Raw genomic sequence first — 20,433 nt, forward strand, 5'->3', positions numbered from 1 at the left:
ACGGTAAGTTGATCAAGAATCAATTGTATTTTATATATTTGACTAGCCCCACTGAACATCAAGGCCTATTAGCTCAGTTGGTTAGAGCGTCGTGCTAATAACGCGAAGGTCGCAGGTTCGAGACCTGCATGGGCCAAACTTCCTTTTTGAATTTTCCATCGTCCTTCCCTTTTAAAGTGTTTTACTTCTGTACGAGTCCCTTCTTTTGGAAATTGTACCAGACGGGGAGAGATTGAGAGCCATTGGTCCACATCAAATATTTCCCTCTTTCATGGCCCTATTAATCTAATGTTTAGACCAAAGAAAAAAAAAAAAAACACAAAAAATCGATCTAATGTATCTCACAGTGAAAGTGCACAAAAATATGTAATCGTTTGGCAAAACAGCACCTTTGCACACGAATTACTAGGGCAAAATCCACCGATAACGTGTCACCATGTGCATCTTATCAGACACGTCAAAATGCTCAGGTTATAGAGATACTGCGTGTTAATTGCTTCAGTAGCTGATTTCAATTAAAATTTAATTCGACAATGGTTTTCCTCTGGGAAATATTTGGCAGAACTCTCAGTGAACTTGAAGGCATCCTCGTTGCAACGCGTTCCAAAAGGAAGCAAAAGTCATCGATTAGCCCAATCAAACCTTGACCGGGAACGTAAAATGCTGTTTCTCCAATAGAATTTCACGGCGTCATGCAGAAAACAACAACTACAATGCAGGGAGCAGCGAAGGCCAGCTTCTTCCCCACACGTGAACACGAGTCCTTAACACAACTATAAATCAGAAGCAGATATGTTCGGGACCTTAAAAAGCTGCGAAAGCATCATCCTCAGTTTGCATCTAGCGACAGAAGATGAGTAAAGAGAGGAAAAAACTATGAGAATGTCACGGGCCAGGAAGAAACCGCAGGCAATCAAGTCTCCTTAAGAGGGGCCTTCTTCGCAGCCTCCGCAGCTGCTTTCTCAGCCTCGATTTCGGCGACAATGGCATCAATTTCAGCCTCTTCGAGCTGTCGCAGGCCATGCTCTCTTGTCATCACAGCAATCTCTATGTTCTTTCCCCCACTCTCGACAACCTGGAAATAAATTCAGTACTTTTAGTAAGTAACTATTTGATCATGCAACTGTAGGTAGCTTTCACAAAACTTATCCATTGGCTTGGATATCTCTAAGAAGCATTGTTAGACAAAACAATCCTGATTAGGCATTGTCTATGTATGTTGTAGTTGATGTATATAAAACATCTATTCATCCAAAACCTGATCAGCCAGTCAGCTGGATTGCTAAGGACAACATTTCTTCATAACTGTCGCATCGATATAAACTAGCCGAAAAGTAAAAGGCAAATGGAAAAACTGCCACGGAAGTAGAAAGCTAAGCAAACACTCTCCAAGGAAGGTGCCTGAGGCTGACAGAGAGATAAAGAGCGACACAAATAAGGGGATTAAATCCATTCGGATGTATGCATGAGTTGGAAAATAGGTGGGTTCAAGTTAGGGGATGTAAAACTCATGTCCAAGAGCAAAAGGGCTATAAAGACAAAAGGCAACTATCACCAGCCAAATACCCAATTTTTTAAAATACTCTAATATCCAAATGAATACACTAATGAATCAACAAGACAGTCCACAGGTCAACACATCTCTGAAATAACGCAGAGAAACTTACCTCAAGTAATGCACGTATAGCAAGTTTCACAGTTTCCTGCCCTGAAGTATCTTTGTAGTTTTTCTCTAGGAATTCCCTTATGGAATTGGAATTTCTACCAGTGGCATTAGCTTTCCAGGCTGAAAATGTCCCGGATGGATCTGTCTGATACAGTGATGGTGCGCCAGTGTAGGGATCAAAACCAATAATCAGAGTTGAAAGACCAAATGGTCTCACACCCCCACTCTGTGTATACTTCTGCTGAAGACCAGCAATGTAACGTGTAATATACTCAACAGTCACTGGATCTTCAACTGTAAGTCTGTGACTCTGGCATTCAATTCGTGCCCTGTTTATTAATACACGAGCATCTGCTTTAAGGCCAGCACAGGCCAATGCAATGTGCTGATCCAGACTAACAATCTTCCTCACCGATCTGTATACAGAGGAAGCATATATGTCAAAGAGCATAGTTCAACCAACAAAAGAAAGAGAAAGAGCAATATGAGAGTGTTGATAACAATTTTCAGTTGTAAAGAAGATTTACGTGCTTATGTGTCACCAAGATTCAAGTTTCAAAATACCACTTAGATTTCGGTGGAAAAATCTATTTACACACGTACACTTGGTCGTCTTAATACAATTTTTACCACTTGCAGGTAAAAGCCTCATGTCGCCTTCTCTAATGTGCACCCCCAGTCCATATGGTTACATGCTACCATTAGGTCAATCAGATACCAACAAGTCACAGCGAACAGCATAAATCAACCTAGCATAAGCTTCCTTAGTAAATCAAATCATATCAGTGTGTCAACATTGAAAGGATTTGCCAATGATGATGCGTCACCTAACTAATGACCATACCTATAAGCTTGATGAATAAACATCCTCCAATATTTAACCACCAATTACTAAACATGTGAATCCTCTCAATTTGAACTGGACATTTTAGCCTCAAAGTCTTGACATGTGTTCAAAGAAAAAAAATCAGTTGCAGGCAACTAAAAGAGAGCGACAACTGTTGGATAGTCTTTTAGGTCATGATCTTAAAAGATACATGATATCATTGCTAAACTCGATTTACCACCTAATCTCAGTGATCCTACAATCTTTAAAATAGGCTTAGTTGAATTGTCCTTGCATAAGAAAATAAAACCACAACTTTGAGCTTCCATAGTTTAGTTAGATTTCAGACAGCACTTCAGCCCCAAGATAGCACAAAGTTCCACCAGTCCAAGTAAAGCTCCAACTCCAAAATCTCGAAAGCAAAATTCAGTACTTTCTAGTTGAAACCTGAATATTCCATTTCCTTATTACTCCATTCCTCCTCTGCTAAACTTTTCTACTCCGAAACCGAAGAAAGCAACTCTCTTTCTAAGATAACATCTCATGTTCAATCATGTTATAATCGGAGAATTCGCAGGGCATGATTTCCACAAACGATCTGATCCCAGCTGAAAAAAAAAAGAACCCGACAATTCCTGCTTTCCCCAGACCTAAAACCCCCAATCGACTCACCAACTCAATCAATCCTCGGTCCACATCGACACCATCGGGGATCAACAAAAACCGAACGAACCCTAGCTACTCGCATTTCCCCCAAAAAAAACCAGATCAATCCGAAATCAAAACAGCCAATCGCACGCACGCGCGAACCCCCGCGCGGCCGGGGGGACCCACCTCGAGTCCTGGAGCTTGGCGGTGGACTTCTTCTCGACGCCGAGGACGATGGTGTCGGTGCCGCGGACGCCGACGGCGGCGTTGCCCTTGCGGACGGCCTCGAGGGCGTACTCCACCTGGAAGAGGTGGCCGTCGGGGGAGAACACGGTGATGGCCCTGTCGTACCTCGCCATGGCGGCCTTCCGATCCTTCGCGCTCCGAGCGTTTTACCCTTCCGACCTTCGATCTCTCTCTCTCTCTCTCTCTCTCAAGGAGTGCTCGTCGTCTGCGACTTTCTTCTGCGTCGAGCTCTCCTCTTTTGTACAGAGTGACTAGGCTTAGGCATCAAGAAATATGCAGCAGGCACTTTTTTCTTTTTTTGCATTTTTGGTCCCTTCAGTTCTGGAAATTTTCACTTTTGGCCCTCATGCTTTATTTAATTACAATTTTAACCTTCATGTGATCTTTGCTTAGAAAATATAGACATGTTGGGTGAGTATCATGTTTTTTTTTTCCCATTCTTTTTCTTCAGAAAAAAAATAGAAATTCGTTTCATTACATCAATTAATTTTTCTATTTTTAATAATTAAAAAGCAGGGAATTGATTTGGAATGGAAATAAGAAAATAAAAATCTACTTATTTATTCTTGAGAATAGAAATTTTATTTGAAAATAGAAAGGTTAACAAACGTATTTGATAAGTTCTTCTCTTAAAAATTTTCGTTCAAATTCTACTGAAATTGTCGGTCTGCATTGGGCATTGACGTGTGGCACCTATGAATGCATGCTTATGAATTAATTGCACTTTTGTTCGCCATGCTTAATTTTAGTAAGTAGTCACAATGTTATTTTTCACCGAACAACTCAATTTATTTTATCATAATTTCATTCAAAATCTTATGAAAATTTCAAATCAAGACCAATTATTGATTGGTGATTCCTAAGTTAACAAATGTGTCCAATCTGGTGAAAGTCCCGTTAGATAAATTCCACCACATTCAATAGTGACTTCCTCAATTTTAGTTCAAATTTAAATAGATGTATCCGGAACTATTTTTAGGAAAACAACTTTTACATATTTTAATCATATCAATGTGTAATAGTGAAATATTGTAGAATATTTATGAAAAATTATGATTCAATCTCGACTCTTGAATACTATTACAGTATTAAAAGAAGTTTCTTCATTAATTACTAATAAAACAATCATCATTAACTAGCACTGTTGCAAAATTTGAAAAATCTTACTTAAAATCTCGTAATAGTACTGTTGCGAAAACAAAGTATAGTGGCTAAATTCGAACACCTTGAAAAAGAGCTACGGTCAAAATTGTAGTTTGCCTAAGAGGCTTATACACAAAGGCATCTCCTGTCGGTTTTTAGCGTTAACTAGTACTGTTGCCAGGCCAAAAAAAAGAAAAAAATATTGTTGCAAATTGTGAAAAATCTTACTTAAAATTCGGCAATCAATGGTACAAGGACGAGTACCGTCGCGAAAACATAATCGCTAAATTTGAACACTTTGAAAAAGAATAACGATCAAAATTGTAATTTGTTTTAGCGGCTTCCACACAGGCTCCACGTGTCGGTTTTCGGTGTCGGCTCGATAGTTTTTGATATATTTTGAATGGAAATTTGATGGAAGGACTTAAAATGATCGCCGGAAAACAGTAGGAGGACCATAATTATAACCGAACGAAGTATTAAGACCAAAAGTGAAATTCCCTCGAAGTACAAGGACTGAAATTGCAATTTCCCCTATTTCCGCCAGCAAAAATAAATCCCCATTCTCCTCTTGTGACAGTAACATAACTCATGATGTTCCAGTTTCTGAGCTTCATTGGGATGGGTTGTATCGTTGTGTCGCTCGTGTGCATGGTTCGTGCCATTGATGAAGTTCAATAAGATACATCAAAGGTCCATCGTTCATGACCCATGAGTGAATAATTTCTGCAAGATCTCGAAAGTTTCTATGGACGTCTTTTGTCGCGAAAAATCAAAGCTGAACATGGAAACTCGATGGACAGCTCTTTGGAGTGAAGCTTGAGACAACGAAGATTCGGTCTTTTAATTGCTTTTGCCAATAGCTACTTTGACTTCTACTTCAGAATATGTTTGCAAATGACAGTTTAGCAGTCTCGAGGATCTTGATGCTGTGTTTCCAGTGCTTTGCTCTGTTGCTGTGATATGGTTAAGTTTGACAGAGTCAGATGATCGCCGTTCCTGGAGATTCATGTTCCGAATATGCTCAGAAGTAAGCTAGAGAAACTCAGATGTCTTTACAGATTGCAGATGGGGTCACTGGTATACTTGCCCAGTTCGTTAATCATACTGATTCTTTCACATTTCAAAAGCAAAAACTGTGTAGACTTTAGAATCTGGCTTTCTTTGGTTCTCTCTAAGTTGTTTTAGCAGGCTCTCTCAGTTGACTCCCTTGGTGAGCGACAGAATTGTGGACACCATAAGCTTATAGTCGATTGGCTTCGTCAAGTATGCGTCCATTCCCACCTCCAAGCACTTGGCTTCATCTGATGACATGGCATGCGCAGTCAGCGCAACAATCGGAATGTGCAGGCCACTTCCGGCCTCGGATCTTCTGATTGCTTTCGTTGCTTCGTACCCGTCCATCTGGGGCATCTGTGTTTTTTGCAGGAAACAGATCTAGTATCAATAGACGGTCAATGGGCAGTGCATGGCAAGGAAGAGAGAATGTGTAGGCAAAGGTAATTAAACAGATTCAAGAGTGTTGTCTCAGGACGACACAATGAACAAACAAAAGTACCCTTTTCTAGGAAGAATCTCTGGAGATTAAGTTTGCTATCGTTTTGGAGACAGATCAATAATTCATTTTTGTCATGCTTGAATTGGTTCCTCCGGTGAAAGCTTGCAAGTTTGGAGATAACACACTAAGCAGTATGGTTCGTGACCAAAAGAAAGAGTCATAGAGCATTCATCTCTTACTTGACAGTCCATAAGGATCAGGTCGTAAGGTTGCCAACTTCGTGCTCCTGCTTGAGGCATCCTGTTCGCGTTTTGCAAATGCAACGTCGTCCTGAAGTCTTCTGCATCTACATCTAGACTGCTGTTCAGGGCATTCACCGCCTGCAAGCCATCTCCAACAGCAATGACTTTAGCCCCCAACTTTTCCAGCATGATCGTAGCAACTCTCTGAAGCACTGGCGTGTCTTCGGCAAGTAGTATGCACAGGCCCTCCAGAGACCCTTTCTGGTCCAATTCTTTACTGGAACACGGATCAACTTTGGCTGGAGGACGCTTGCTGATCAGAAGTTGTTCCTGTGCTTCTGAATTTCCATCTTCCTTTTCTTTTGAAGAAAACACGCTCCTCGTGCACTTGAATCTGCCTTCGGCATTATCTGGGCAGTCCAAAGGGGGACTAGTTGGACATGCTTCTTCTTCGTTCCCTAAATTGTTATAGTCGGAAGACAGCAGAGTAGAATTGAATGAGTGATAGTTCGATGTCCTGTGTTGTAGAGCAGGAGGGGTTTTGATCCCTTCCTGTTGCTTTTGTTCACCAGGAGATGTATTGGTACAACCAGAACGTGATGTTTCAACTGTGTCCAGTTCATCAGAGCTCGCACCCTCATAGTGCTCAGAGTCGATTTCTAGACACTCGTGCAAGTCCTCTTCTTTATTCATGCTTTTTGAAGAATTGGAGCCCCTTTTCAGGAGTTCAGAGTTCCTCTCCTTTATGGCAGCATCCAGAATTTGAATCATCTTGGCCTTGTATAGTGGCTTGTTGACCATCAGCATGTGTCCTTTCCTTCGGAGCTCCACCTTAACGGCATTGAAGGTGTCATGGTTTAGCATCCATGCGAACTTTGCCTTCCTGTGGTACTTGTCTAGGAAATTGAGCTGTTCCTTCCATATATCTGTGTTTAGGTCAAGTAGCTCTATATCCACGACTATGATGAGGATCTCACTTTGAATATCATCGAAAGTTGTCACTTCTGATCTCGGGAGTTCATGTGCATGTTCCGTATTGACAGTCCTGTATGGAGCACCTGAATTTCTGCCTTGGTAGAGTTCCTGAAGAATCTGGGTCAATTCATTCCATCCAGATGCTTCCAGAGTGGAAACTCCATTTCTGCGCAGCCATCCAGACATTATAAATCTACCCGTGCTTCCATGTTGTGCGAGTAGCACCTGCATCCAAATTATGGACCATTGTCATTACAAAAGTTGTGTGCGTGCGATGAATCTGTCTTCTCACCTTTGATCCATGTCAAAGTCAAATTTTAAGAAGGAAAGACTGAAATAATGGTACTTTTACGGTCATTGACGTTTTAATTCTTAGTTTGAAGCACCCGAGAGTTAGAGAATCTTGGAAAGAACAGTACGTACTCTTATGTTGTGCACGGCATAATCCACTGAGCAGTTATGTTCCGTGCCATCAACAGGTGCATTGAGGAGTAAGTAAAGTCTCATGAGAGTTCCCGGGCCATTCTTCTTGATGACTTTGATTTCTCCACCCATTTTGTTGACCTGTAATCACATGCTTGTAAGGAGAGATTCTAAAAAAAGCTTATTTAAAAAGCTGAATCTGTTATGGTGTAGTTTGTGGAGTAAGTGTCCTTTGTTCTGATTTTCAACTTCAGTTTCTTCTTCTTGCTGTCTTTCTTGTAAATGTGAGCTTTCTATTTTACGCCTTGCCATCTTTTTGCTGCACATGATAGAGATTTGACAAGAAATCAACTCACCAAGGTTCGTACGATGCATAGGCCAAGACCAGTCCCGCCATGTCTGAACATATGCAGAGAAGAAGAGTAAGATATTGCAAAAGATCTATATTTTAGATGATATCTCTCCTATATAAGCCTTTTTTTGATTAATCTGCCCTACAAAAACTAACTTGAGCATCTATCATGAGAACTCTCAATTGAATTTACTATCCTTGACATTTGAAGGACTCACAATCGAGTTGTTGATGGATCGGCCTGCTCAAAGCTTTCAAAAACAGATTCCCATTTGCTTGGATCGATTCCTACAACAAGAGAAAATGCTCAATGGATGTCCCAAGAACAACCGCCCCCAAACCAAAAAAAAAAAAACAGGAACTAATTCTATGCAGTATGGTATGAAGAAATTTAGAGGCCTTACCACAGCCAGTGTCATCAACTTCGAACCAGAGGGTCACTTTGTTGTCTTTCTTGGATGCCCTTCTTGCGTGACTACCATGTTGCTTCAACTTTGTCTTAAGTGAAGAAATGGATATTTTATGCTCAAGAGGAAGCTTTACAAAGTCACTCATGGTCCTTGAGTTTCCGCACCATCCTCGTATAATAATATGACCAGCTGGCAATCACCGCAGATGGTAAATTACTCTTGGTACAGAAAGTTAAGGTGTTCTTTATGTTGTTTTGCAAACTCGTGTATTGTCCTGAACTATTCTCAAATTCTGTTGCCCTGAAATTCTGATTATAAATTACCACTTTCTGTTTGCTTTATGTTGTAAACTCCAGAATGCAATCAGGCCTTGTGAGATTAGTAATACTCACATGGAGTAAATTTGAGTGAATTGCTGATAAGATTTGCAAATATCTGGACAACCCTAGCGGAGTCCCCTCGAACTAACTTTGGCATATCATCTGCAAGGAAAAGATAATTGATGAGGCCTGCTAAATGAGGATTTTTCAGCATACTGCTGCTGGATAGAAGAGTTCATGCTTGTAGGTCATACCAGAAAGATCTAAGATAGTCTCCACGTTGTGATTAATGCACTGCACCGAGAACATATCGACAAGTCCTTCCAGTTCTCGTGCTAAATTGAACTCCGCCTCCTCCAGCACTAGTTTTCCAGACTCCACCTGATGACACACAGAAGACATTTAGAGTAAAGAAGTGCAATGTATGTGCTTCATCTGCAACATATAATATTATCTCCATATGTGTGCGCTTGCTTGTTCCTGCACAAACCTTTACCATGTTTTCTCATAGGTGCACATTTTTTTTTGTATTGCTGCAGATACTCACTAAAGGCAAGATTTAGCTTTTCTATCATATCTGACCTTGCTAAGATCCAATATATTGTTCAGCAGCCTGAGCAGAGCGGTTGAGCATTTTCGAATTTGGGTGACTGTTGAGTATTGTTCATTCGTTAGGCAATCATCACAAACAAGAATGTCCAGCAATCCAATTACTGCAGCCATAGGCGTCCGCAATTCGTGACTGTAACACAAGATATGTGTATCAGAAGGTAGATTTATGTATGTGATAATGACCTTAATAGTCCTATATATCAATCATATTGTTGCTGGCACTCGATAGAACCTAAGAAATCCATTTCCACAGCACCCGCTTTTATCCAAATAATAGAACGGCCTAGTATCTGTTAACTTAAGTTTATATATTCTCCATTTTAACATCACCATTGATGCCCAAATTGATGATGATAAAAAATTTCTGAAGATTAAGATTGAGGTTCACCTCATATTTGCCAGAAATTGACTTTTGTAGTTGCTTGATGCCTCGGCTCGCCTCCTTGCATCAAGGTGGCTTATCAGTTCTGCTCTCAGTTTCATTTCCTTTGATACTCCATTTGTCAGTAAAAAATGCAGAGGCATCCAATCACCAAGGTACATAGCGAAGCAGATATGAGTATGACCAATGTTTTGAAGGCTCTCTCATCCACCTTCCCCAGTATATATTTTCTTGGTATGATGATCACTCCCACCTGCAAAAATTGTTGCTCAGTTCATTCCTTTGCGAAATGTTCAGAGTGATGTGTGTGCATTTGGACAGATTTTGTGGGAAAGGAAAGCGCAACATTTGGAAATTCCCTGCAATTTGGTCTCACTGATCTTTATTTCTGTCAAGTGTACAGTGTATGATGCACGTACATATATCTTTAGGCTTACCATCGGGAGTCTTTTTAAATTCAGAAAGAAGGAATCAATGTAATAGTGCTGGCGATCAAGTTCGGCATTCTCTACATGAACTTCATGATTTGCAGGAAAACTGTTTCCATAGGTCCTCTGCAGCCACTCGGCTCCCAACTGTATGACTTGATCTTGAGAATGGTTAGCCATCATAAGCTTCGGCCCTTTTGTCGAATTGATCAAGAGAGGAGTGTTGCTAGAAGTGGCAAGCAAGTAACCTTCTTGAGATGTCAAATAAATGTGCCCACTATGAAACTCAACAAGCTCCTTCATTAGCTGGCCGACGCTATAAAGCGCTGTGGTCACACCCACGACCGCCACTATGCTCTCATTGGAAGGATCCCACACGGGCAATGCTGCCGAAAGCAGCGGCGAGTCCGAGTATTTGCTCACAGCCACGTGCCAAGATGCTACCCCATCAGGGACTTGAGAAAGCCCAGCAATGTTGATGAGATCATCGGGCAGTATTGTCCTTGGTTTGCCTATCCTCTCGCCTGTGACGGGGTCGAGAGATACACGGTACCAAGTCGCCGATGTGTTGCCATGGATTGTTTGGTCGTTCCATCCATGGAGTGACGAAAGCATATTGAGGTTGGAAGGCCTGCTGGTGCTGATTGAATAGTTCATCAGGTCGGAGTATATGTAGAACGTGTTGCTGCTCCTATGATCTCTATGGAAAGCCTGGACAAAGCCGTTCCGGTAATTGATTGTTATCGCGTTGAGCGCTTTACGGCTCACAAACAGCGCCCATGTGACATCTCTCATTGCCTCATACAGCTGCCAAAGAATGGGTAGTTAATGACAAAGGTATCGTATCACTAAGGAAACCTCAAGTTTGTTGGGTGGTTGCTAATTACAACCAAAGGTCTTTGAAGACAAACCTGGACTTGTTCGGCCTGAGTGTCAGGTTTACTGTACCGCCGGATCACATATTCCGAGAGCTTAACCTGAGCAGTTGTTATTTCAACAGTGGAATTAAGGATGTTCCACATCCGTAATATGGGACGCTGTAAGAGCTCATGACGCAGTCCGTATGCTAAGCTGTTCAGAGACTTTGTCGTATAGGTTTTGGTGATATGCCATGTTAGTATTGTGAGCAACCCAATTAAAATTGCCAGCATAACCTGCGAGAATGTGACAGTCCGCTTTAATTGATAGCTGAACACACGCATTTTCTCTCTGTTCACATTCGAAGCAAAACACGAGACTCTCTAACAAGACTAGAAGTCGCTGCTGATCAAGGCAGAAGAAACGATGCATAAAGAATCTCAGAAATGGACTGAGAACAGAGGAATTACTATTGTCAACTACAATTTCACCTTGGAATCCTTATCTCCAAGCTCGCAAAAGTGGAACACAAGATCTCAGGCAATTTTTCAGTTCCGGGAAGTAAATGATATAATAATATCAATTGTATTCTCTGTTCATTCAAATCAAATGGTCAAAGATCTTAATGCAGCCATCATTTCCCAACGTGTATGGCCTAAGTTCATTCGCATGATCAGCTAGTTGATACAAAACAAGCAGCATGCCAATTAATGAATTTTGCATACCGATGCCAACTTTGACCGATCCATGTGCTTTGGAAGAACTTTTGTCATGGCACAAAAAACAGAATCGAGGCAACAGAGGACTTACACAGTTCAGGTAGCTGAGAAATGGACATTTTCTGGAACTCCTTGTTATGCTCGTTGATTTTACCAACCGAATGATCATGCTTATTATAAATTCTACATTTACTTACTATGACTCACTATAATGGCAACACATATCACACGGACAATGAGTAATATCATATTAGACAGTCGCTCATTTCATCCGAAAATCAATCCCTTTTTTTCAAAGCACATGATCACTAATTCATCACACCATTAAACAGACCATGTAGTTAAAACTTTTACTGACCATGATGGCCAAGCGAGCCACAAAGACGCTGTAGTATGACGACAGGCAACGAGCGCTTGCATACTGAAAATCATCTTGCTGAACATCTCTACGGAAAACCCGATGGCGGCCCTGTGGCGCCCTCCCCCTTCTCCAAGGATAGGCGAGGCCCGAAATCCTCTCGAACACCTTCCTTAAAGGCGTCCCCATCGGCGAAACAGGCGGGGTCGAGAAATCAGAGCATATGGTCGTTGGTGTTGCAATACCAAAACTCTCTGCCATGGTGCCTCACTCACTCCTGAGTCTCATTAAGTATGCATTTTCCAGAGAAAGAAAAGGCTTTTTGCTCTGTGTCTATGCGTGCATGCGTGCGTGGAAATGAGTGGGTGGGTGGCTGTGCGTGCGTGCGTGGTGTGTGTGTGAGAGAGAGAGAGAGAGAGAGGAAGGGAGGAAGGGAGGGAGGGAGAGATGGAGAGTTGTGTGGTGTTAAGTATACAGCTGCTTGAGTCATTTCCCACTTTTTGAAGACAAGGCACATCTCGATGGTGCAATTTTTTTTTCAAATTGTGGAGGGAGGGGGTGTGATATTATATTCCCCCTCCACCCACAAACAACCTTTAGTGCAAATTTCTTTCGGTTCACGTCTTTTCACATACCGCGTTCGGCAAATTCGACTGCTGGAGCTGAACCGGAGGTTCAGTGTAGCAGAAGTTTCATAAGTAACACTGTTCATGACCATGACACAAACAAGGCAAGGCAACGAGCTTCCTCTTGGTGACCACAATAGTGCCAAGCTTCTTGTACAGAGTTTCTTCTAGCTCCAACAGCTTAAAAATATTTTACCATGTTGTTCTTGGGAATACTCAAAACTCAACTGAGAGGAAGTGGTTGTGCCTAGAGTTCTCTTCTTTCTGGTTTTGAAATTTGACATCAGAATGTTCGGACGAGAACACTTCCTGGGCATGTCGACTTTACCATTAAGCTGCTTCTTAAAAGCTGCCAAAAATAATTGAAAATGTCAATGAACTTTAAAAGCTAATGTATAGCAAAGAATGTTTGTCATCTGCTATGTGTTGGGCAGAACCATCTTGCTTTGCCCCAACAGTTTTGGCTTTGTCTAGTCGTTTGAGAGCATCAAAATTACCTCCGGAAAAGAGGGTGTCAATCAAGATTTTTGCTTCCCGAGAACAGAATCGATTCATGAAGTCAAAAGTCAAAAGCCCTTCTCCTTTTGAAAAATTAATGGACAAGACTGAGGGAGAATCTTGGTCTGAAACTTACATGTTCCTACAGAGAAAGAGGGAAAGAAATGATGAATAAAGAAATCAACAATAAAAAAACTAATGGAATGTTGGAACTTTATCTTGATCTAGAATCCAAATGAGAACCAACGTCCCCAATTATATCTGGTCTCAATTGAACTTGCACTTGCAGGCCCCTTCAAGCATTCTGAACTACTGCAAGTCACATTCAAATGCAATTTTGAACAACCTTTTATTTTTTTGTTAAAGAAACCGAAACTGCATTTTTGCGTTGTTGACTTGACGGTTGAACGGAGATTTTCCGAAAAAGTTTAAACTGGCAAGAGACGTGCATACGCTAGATATAAAAAATACATATCGTCATGCCTCATTATGTGTAAGCCGGACCATGTGCATGGAATGTGGAGTGTCAACTTAATCCCATCGAGCAATGACAAGAGAGAAATGTCAGAGATCTAACTGGACCATTCTTTTGAAGAAGTTCAACTAGTTTTTCACCATTGATGAAAACCTTTTACACTGCACACTCAGGACTCATTGTGGTCCCAAAACAAAAAAAAAACAGTCACAGGCATTCTCCGTCAGATGATGAATTTTCAAGGGCATGCTTTATCGTTACGTGTCTCAGGTATCATGCTTTCGCAATAGATGGCAATTGGCAAGTAGAATAAAATCAATGTCTCTTTTTAAATTTTGCTTGAATTCAATGTCACTGGAAAAGACTTTCCAGTGAGGACACGACTGTTCTTTTCATCCAGTGACTAGATATGGCCCATATGGAGTGTTAATAAACAGCTACACCTGTCCTCAGCCACTTGAATTCTTGCCAACCTGCTAATCACTCTTGTTAATTGAGAAAAACACAAACTTTAAGATCAAGTGCATGCAGAAGGATGGTGAAATTCATTAAGGATTAATCTATCATGTGGGTATGATGCAACTTGGGTTGGTCGTAGTACTAGAAAGTGAAAGGCGAAAATGATTGGAAATTAATATAAAAAAAAAATCTTTTGAATATATTACATTTACTCACTGAAGAGAGCATCTAAGTTCAGGACGAGAACCCAGGAGAAATAGTAAAAAATCATGAAAAGAAGGCTTATAAAGATCGTGAGTGGGTGGTTAGGTTCATAGCTATCCAAATGTCTGAAGACTAATGCTCAGGGCGGCTTGATAATATTGATTAAGGGTCTCTCGGAGAGCCTTTGGCCCTTCTGTACTTTAATACGCCATCACTTGGCACAGTTTACCCTCTAGGATGCAAGCTTTGTGACTCCACATCACAAACCACAGAACCAAGGCCCAATTTGTGATTCATCTCATTGCTTGAATTAACAATCATCACCGTATCTGTCGAAAAGACACTTGGAACTTTAGTTTGTCTTACTTGTGCCTTTGAAGCACGTTTGCTGTAGAAACCCTAGTGCTCTCTCTCAATGGCTTTAGTGAATGGTGGAAACCCAGTAAGGAAGAGCATCCAGAGCATCCATTTAGGTGCAATGTACTTCTGGTTCGGTATATGAAGATGAACTCGCTGTATGATTCGCTTTCAAAAGCGATGTGGCGAGCTGTAATTAGTATTTGGTTGGTGGGTAAATAAGACGTTCCTGAAGAACAACTTTCTTATGATTGAATCTTGATAGACTACATGAAACATGAGCCGAACGCTTCTTAAGACAGTAGCTACAAATGATTGTAAGCAAGCTAAAAGAGAATGCACATGTCTCCGTAACGATAAGCGTTCCAACATAGGACATAGTGATAACAAGAACAGGCTGCTAGCGATAGGAATTTCAATATTATAAAGCTAGTATTCGATTTTTCAACTCAACTAATCTCCACTTGCATCTTATAGAGCGACTGGCATGACTCTTGTGTCAATCCGATGGCAAAAGGTCATCGTATTTTGAAGGGTACATGGACAGCAGTTACCTTTACCGATGGGCATACATTCAATGTATGGGGGGACTCAAAATCAGAACTTTTGGATCTTTTTGTAATGACTTGTCACGAGATCATGTAAATTAGAGAGAGATTCCTTCACATGGTGCTTTTGGTTTCATTCTCGCAACTAGACTTTTGTCTTGATATGATCAGATTGCAAGAACCCCCAAACAGTTCGCTTTGAGTCAAATCTACCAAATTCAAGAACAAGACTCCCTCTAAGATATCTTCCGGCCTCAGCTCTTCCTTATCATGATCAGACAAATCAGATCGACTAGAGATGCTGTGCTGAACAAAATCAACTCAAAAGCAAGATTTGATTCGCTGTGGCAAAGGCTCCCAAACTCAGAGGAGATAAAAGAAGGAAATTTCTGGGGCCACGGAGAATGAGAGCCAGTGGAGCAAATTGAAGGAACAAGGCAGACCCACATCACACAATTTTCCGTACCGTACGATGTTGGTGGTTGGAGCATCAATTACGAAGCGTGTCGAATAATAAACCGAAGGTCTCTGGGAACGAGTAACCATCACCACGTTTTTTAAATTTTCCGAAATGGACGGAAACGATTCGAGCTGAAATCATTATCCATTCTAGTTGACTCTGGTTTTGGTTCGATTCATGTAATGATCGGAGAGTTGAAATGAAATCTAGATAAGAGTCGAATCCTATTTTCATTACATTGTTTAAAGAGAAGTAAGGTGAGCCACGAGATTCCACATCGCTGGCCTTGACTTTGTGCGCAGGCGCACACGCACACCTCCTCAAAGTGGAGCAACGCAATGGCCTTTCTTTCAGGATAGAGGCATTCCATAGCAGTCGACACTCCACTCCCACTCAGTCACCTTACACATGCAAACCCTTCATGCGATTGGTCGCGGCTTCCCATTGGTGGGGCGGATGGTGTGTGTTTGCGAGAGAGTGGAAGCTCCATTCATGGCGATGGAAGTCAAGCTGGAGTAGAAGACACGTTAAGCATTGTCCCCCAAGTGGGTGGTCTTGATGGCCATGGAAGTCAAGCTCAAGAAGGGCAAAATCATTCTTAGATGTGAAGATTGCTGGCCGAGAGAGTGATGTCGGCCGACCAGTGATGGGTCGTGCAGTAGAAACATCAGTTCTTGAAACTTCCTTTATGCCTGTAGCTAGATACAATTGCAGAAAACGATGATCGTGTTCTCCATGCAATGTGGGTTGATCGTGTTCCCCACTGTCGTTTTTGTTTCTCCCAGTGACAGTTCAGCCATGGCTGAGCAAACCAAAAACTTCCATACACTGAAACATAACCATGGGGGCTACACAAGTTACCATTGGAACTAATGAGGAATGGAACTCAACTCTCTAGCCTGGTTTCAGATAAAAACCAGCTCGGGAATATCTGCTCAGGTCGATACCCGGCGCTCTAATCGGTCACCTGTTTCTAAAGCATTTCCAATACAACACAAGCAAAATTGACCAGTCAACTGTCCATGGTCCACATCCTCCCATGCATTGATATATAATGTACAGAGACGACAACATTAGCAATGTGCTTTTGCATGAGTGACCTTAATTCCCTGATGTATGCTGTCCATCTCTCCAGCTAATATGTTGGTCATGATAAAAGCAGATGAGGCATATACAAAATAGAAACAATACTCAGCAGATGTTTGCTCATCTTCAGAATGTAAAAGTTAAGATGGCTGTGAAGTGGGGCACATGGACTGAGAAAAGAAAATTGAGCACAAAATTGCGAAAGCCTCTCCTTCGACCAACCAACAGGTATAAGGATTCAAAACCCTGCAGTATTAAAGCTTCGGAAGCTTTTCACCCATCGAATTGTTCAAAACAAGTTTCCTTGCTTAAAACTAGTTGGAGGAATATGCTTTAACTTATAGCTCTCTATTTCTTTTTGAACATTATAGTCGGCACAATGGAAGCGCTTTATCTAAATCCACACTCTACACAGTGTCTGTGTTCGAGAGATCAAAACCATCAAATGCCTGAAAGTCATTTCATGAACATAAATTAATGTCAACATCCCAGATAAGAGAACCCAACTGACATCAAGAAATTTATGATATTATCCCTAAAACACATCAAATCTGGGAATTCCTCCACGGTTCCTATATCAACTTACAACCAATAGAATTGGTAAGGAAAAAACAGAAGTTAGCTACAAAACCATTCATGCACTACCTACTAACAAAACACAGGTATATGACAATTTGCTTGAATCTCAATTTTGATTTCAGCAACGAAAAAGGCAATGCAAACCCTGCTAACCTATCACCAATTCAAACTCTCCATAAAGGAATCACTTCGATTTCTTGCTTTTAGCTTTCGCCTCAGCAGCAGCAGCTTTAGCAGCAGACTTGGCAATAGTAGAAGGTTTAATAACGCTCTTAGGGTTAAATGCCTTTCTGATCTTAAAAACAGCCCATGCTGTCCCCATGGCATGCCCTGCCGCATGAAGCCCTTCATGTGTTGCTTTGCCAGCTTCTTCTCCATACCTGCAATGTGGACAACTCACAAAATTAACATACAAAATTTACTAAAACAAAGCAACATAATTACAGAGTGATTGGGCTTGTAGCAAATTTAATCTTCATAGTGTTGTTGTTTATATTGATGAGATGCACTTACCCCAAAAAAAATGTCACAAGACATTATTTTACCCCACAGAAGAAACATGGTAACAAGAAACTACTTATCCTTTTTACTTTACAATATATTTCCCCTGTCATGGGATTTTACTTCATCAAAATTTCCATGATGGGCAAATGGAGATACAACATAGTGGGTTCGAAATTTCTGATATATTGACCATGATGTATACCATCCATAATGAGGTTAGAAAACACTGGTAAACCACAAAAGTCATCATAACCTACACTGCATTCCACAACTTGTCCCTTGACTAGTGGCTTACTTGGCTTTCTATAGCTGAACTATGTGCTTATGAATCCTATCCCTTGATATTCAAAGTAACCATTCTTCAAAAGAAATTATTTAACTACAGTGTACCTATGGGATACAAGTCCAGTTGTCACAGTAGAGGACGTAGCCATGACATTCCTTCCAGCCACTTCGACCGCATCACACACCTTGTCTGCATCAAAGCAAAATCGAAAATGTTAATATTCAAGATTAGTAACAAAGAGAATTAGCAATATGTATGTAAGAATATAATGCTTTTGAAGGCTTGAAGCATTTTGTAACGTCAGCAAATGGATTCAACCCTTATCACAGGATCTTCAATGAGACTGATTAGGCGATTAGTTGTCAGAGTGAATAGTGAAAAATAGAAAAGACGGGCTAAAAAAGGTGAAGAAAACTGAAAGAACTAACAGACAGGAATAGGTGCTAGCAGAGTATCTGCTTAAATCACATTAGCAGTTCGAACATATTCACTTACTAAATCCGTCAAGTGAAGCCAGGACCATTTCCCCTGGTAGTAGACCAAAAAATTTCTTGCCCACTGAAGAATTTACAACTGAACTTGTGACGAAACCGGAGACTCTAACAACCCCAGATAGAACACCTGTTGCTACTTTCTCAGTCATCCTTGTCATCTTCTTTGCCCTAAAAGGAAAATGAGGCCACGTTACTACAAATAATCAATTGGTATTCATCAAGGCAAGTACTATTCCATGAACTTGTTTCTAAATGAAAATCAAAATGGCCGCATTAATATCTAACATGTAAGTATGTATTGAAGTGGTCCCAACTTACAATCCACCAATAAGAGCAATAGACAATGAGATTTAATGTACAAATCTAGAATGCAGCCAAAAACACAAGTATGATTGCTCAAGCGCCAACGCAATTTAATACCTTTTTAATCTCTTCAGTGTTTTTTTATCGATCTCTGCCTTCTCTGCAGGAGTCATCCTCTTTTTCATTACCTCATTCCCCCAATTCAATCTATCCACAGTCACATCTCCGCACCACAAAATACCCTTAATCAGCTGTCCTGACCCTGCTGCAATTAACTTCGCTGTGGTCCCACTGTAATCCTCAACGTTCGGCGCCAACGTCGTCCAATATGCCCTACACTTATCCTCCATGATCTCCTTCTTCTTCCCGTCCGATTGCAAATCCGCCGGCGAAGTCTCCTTCGCCACGGTAGCATCCAAGGCCTCTCCTTTTTGCGCCTTTCGAGACACTTTCTGTATCGAGAACGCACTGTACTTCTCCAAGATCGCGTCCAACTCCCTGAACACCCCCTCCTGCCCCTTGGACGCGAAGGTCAAGCCGTAATTCAACGGATCATCCGACGCCCCGCCTCCCTTCTTCCCCTCGTCGTCGCTCGAGTCGGACCCGGACTTCGCCTTCTCCAGGGCGCGGAGCGAGAAGAAGTAATGCGAGTCGTCGACCTTCACCGCGGCCCCGTCCTTGGTGAGGGGCCACTGGGCCTCGTCCGCGACGCGCGCGAGCACGGCGACGGCGTTCTCCCCCTGGCGGAGGGCGATCAGGGAGAAGTCCCCGCACCCGAGCTCGACGCTGTACTCCTTGTCGATGAGGTGGAGGATGGCGCCGGGGACGCGGAGGAGGACCTCCTCGGAGGAGTCGGGGGGCGCGGACGGGGACCGCAGGGCGTCTTCCGCCGCGGCGGCGGCGGCGGCGGCGGCGGCGTCGGCGTCGAGGCCGGGGCCGCCGCGGTGGGAGGAGGGGTCGTAGCCGTAGTTAGGGTCGGGGAAGAGGTTCTCGTGGAGGTCCTTCATGTCGAGGGAAGGGTAGAGGTTGGAGGAGGGGGCAGGCGGGTCGGGGGTTGTTAGGGTTGGAGACGAAGGGGGAGGAGGAGTCCGGGTTGGATCGGGGGACGTCCGGATAGAGCGAGGGCTTGGAGGCGCGGGACGACATGGCGGCGGCGATTGGACGGATCGATCGGAAAAAGTAGAGAGAGGGAGAGAGACTTTGCAGTGAAGGAAAAGTAGAGAGAGAGAGAGAGAGATGGCGGAAGAGGATGAAGATGAAGATGAAGATGGAGATGGAGATGGAGATGGAGATGGTGGGGAGACAGCGTCGGAGAACGTGGGCGGACCGCGTACGAGAGAGAGGGAGAGAGGAGACAGGGGGTGGGGGCGGTGGTTACGTACGATCAACCGTCTCGTCCTCGGGAGATTCCCGCGCTTTTACCGGTGAATTTCTTTTATGGATAATCA

General features: G+C 42.2%; 3 protein-coding genes and 1 non-coding gene across 4 annotated transcripts; 1 reads left to right on the top strand and 3 right to left on the bottom strand.

Moving 5' to 3' along the window:
- The first annotated feature begins 62 nt into the window (after positions 1-62).
- TRNAI-AAU lies at positions 63-136 on the top strand. The gene has a single exon. It is a non-coding gene; the product is annotated as a tRNA-Ile (tRNA).
- Positions 137-610: 474 nt separating this feature from the next.
- On the bottom strand, positions 611-3,629 carry LOC104419645 (proteasome subunit alpha type-7). Its single transcript, XM_010031364.2, has 3 exons — positions 3,327-3,629; positions 1,668-2,082; positions 611-1,075 (listed from the first exon to the last, which is right to left on the bottom strand). The coding sequence occupies exons 1-3, from the start codon at positions 3,497-3,499 to the stop codon at positions 914-916; spliced, it is 750 nt and encodes a 249-aa protein (XP_010029666.1). The 5' UTR covers positions 3,500-3,629; the 3' UTR covers positions 611-913.
- Positions 3,630-5,348: 1,719 nt separating this feature from the next.
- On the bottom strand, positions 5,349-12,539 carry LOC104419646 (histidine kinase 1). The gene is given in 14 exon segments (XM_010031365.3): positions 5,349-5,942; positions 6,267-7,469; positions 7,668-7,808; positions 8,024-8,066; positions 8,238-8,307; positions 8,424-8,618; positions 8,822-8,911; positions 9,004-9,130; positions 9,332-9,491; positions 9,750-9,873; positions 9,876-9,996; positions 10,181-10,978; positions 11,083-11,325; positions 12,107-12,539. Coding segments are annotated over 14 exon segments (3,792 nt in total). The 5' UTR covers positions 12,368-12,539; the 3' UTR covers positions 5,349-5,726.
- A 4,714-nt stretch (positions 12,540-17,253) lies between these two features.
- On the bottom strand, positions 17,254-20,375 carry LOC104420788 (protein EARLY-RESPONSIVE TO DEHYDRATION 7, chloroplastic-like). Its single transcript, XM_018862489.2, is given in 5 exon segments — positions 17,254-17,778; positions 18,293-18,377; positions 18,684-18,850; positions 19,103-20,025; positions 20,027-20,375. Coding segments are annotated over 5 exon segments (1,476 nt in total). The 5' UTR covers positions 20,132-20,375; the 3' UTR covers positions 17,254-17,582.
- Between the last annotated feature and the right edge of the window lie 58 nt (positions 20,376-20,433).

The sequence above is a fragment of the Eucalyptus grandis genome, chromosome 9 (genome assembly GCF_016545825.1).
Source record: "Eucalyptus grandis isolate ANBG69807.140 chromosome 9, ASM1654582v1, whole genome shotgun sequence".
In the NCBI taxonomy this organism is placed as follows: Eukaryota; Viridiplantae; Streptophyta; class Magnoliopsida; order Myrtales; family Myrtaceae; genus Eucalyptus; species Eucalyptus grandis.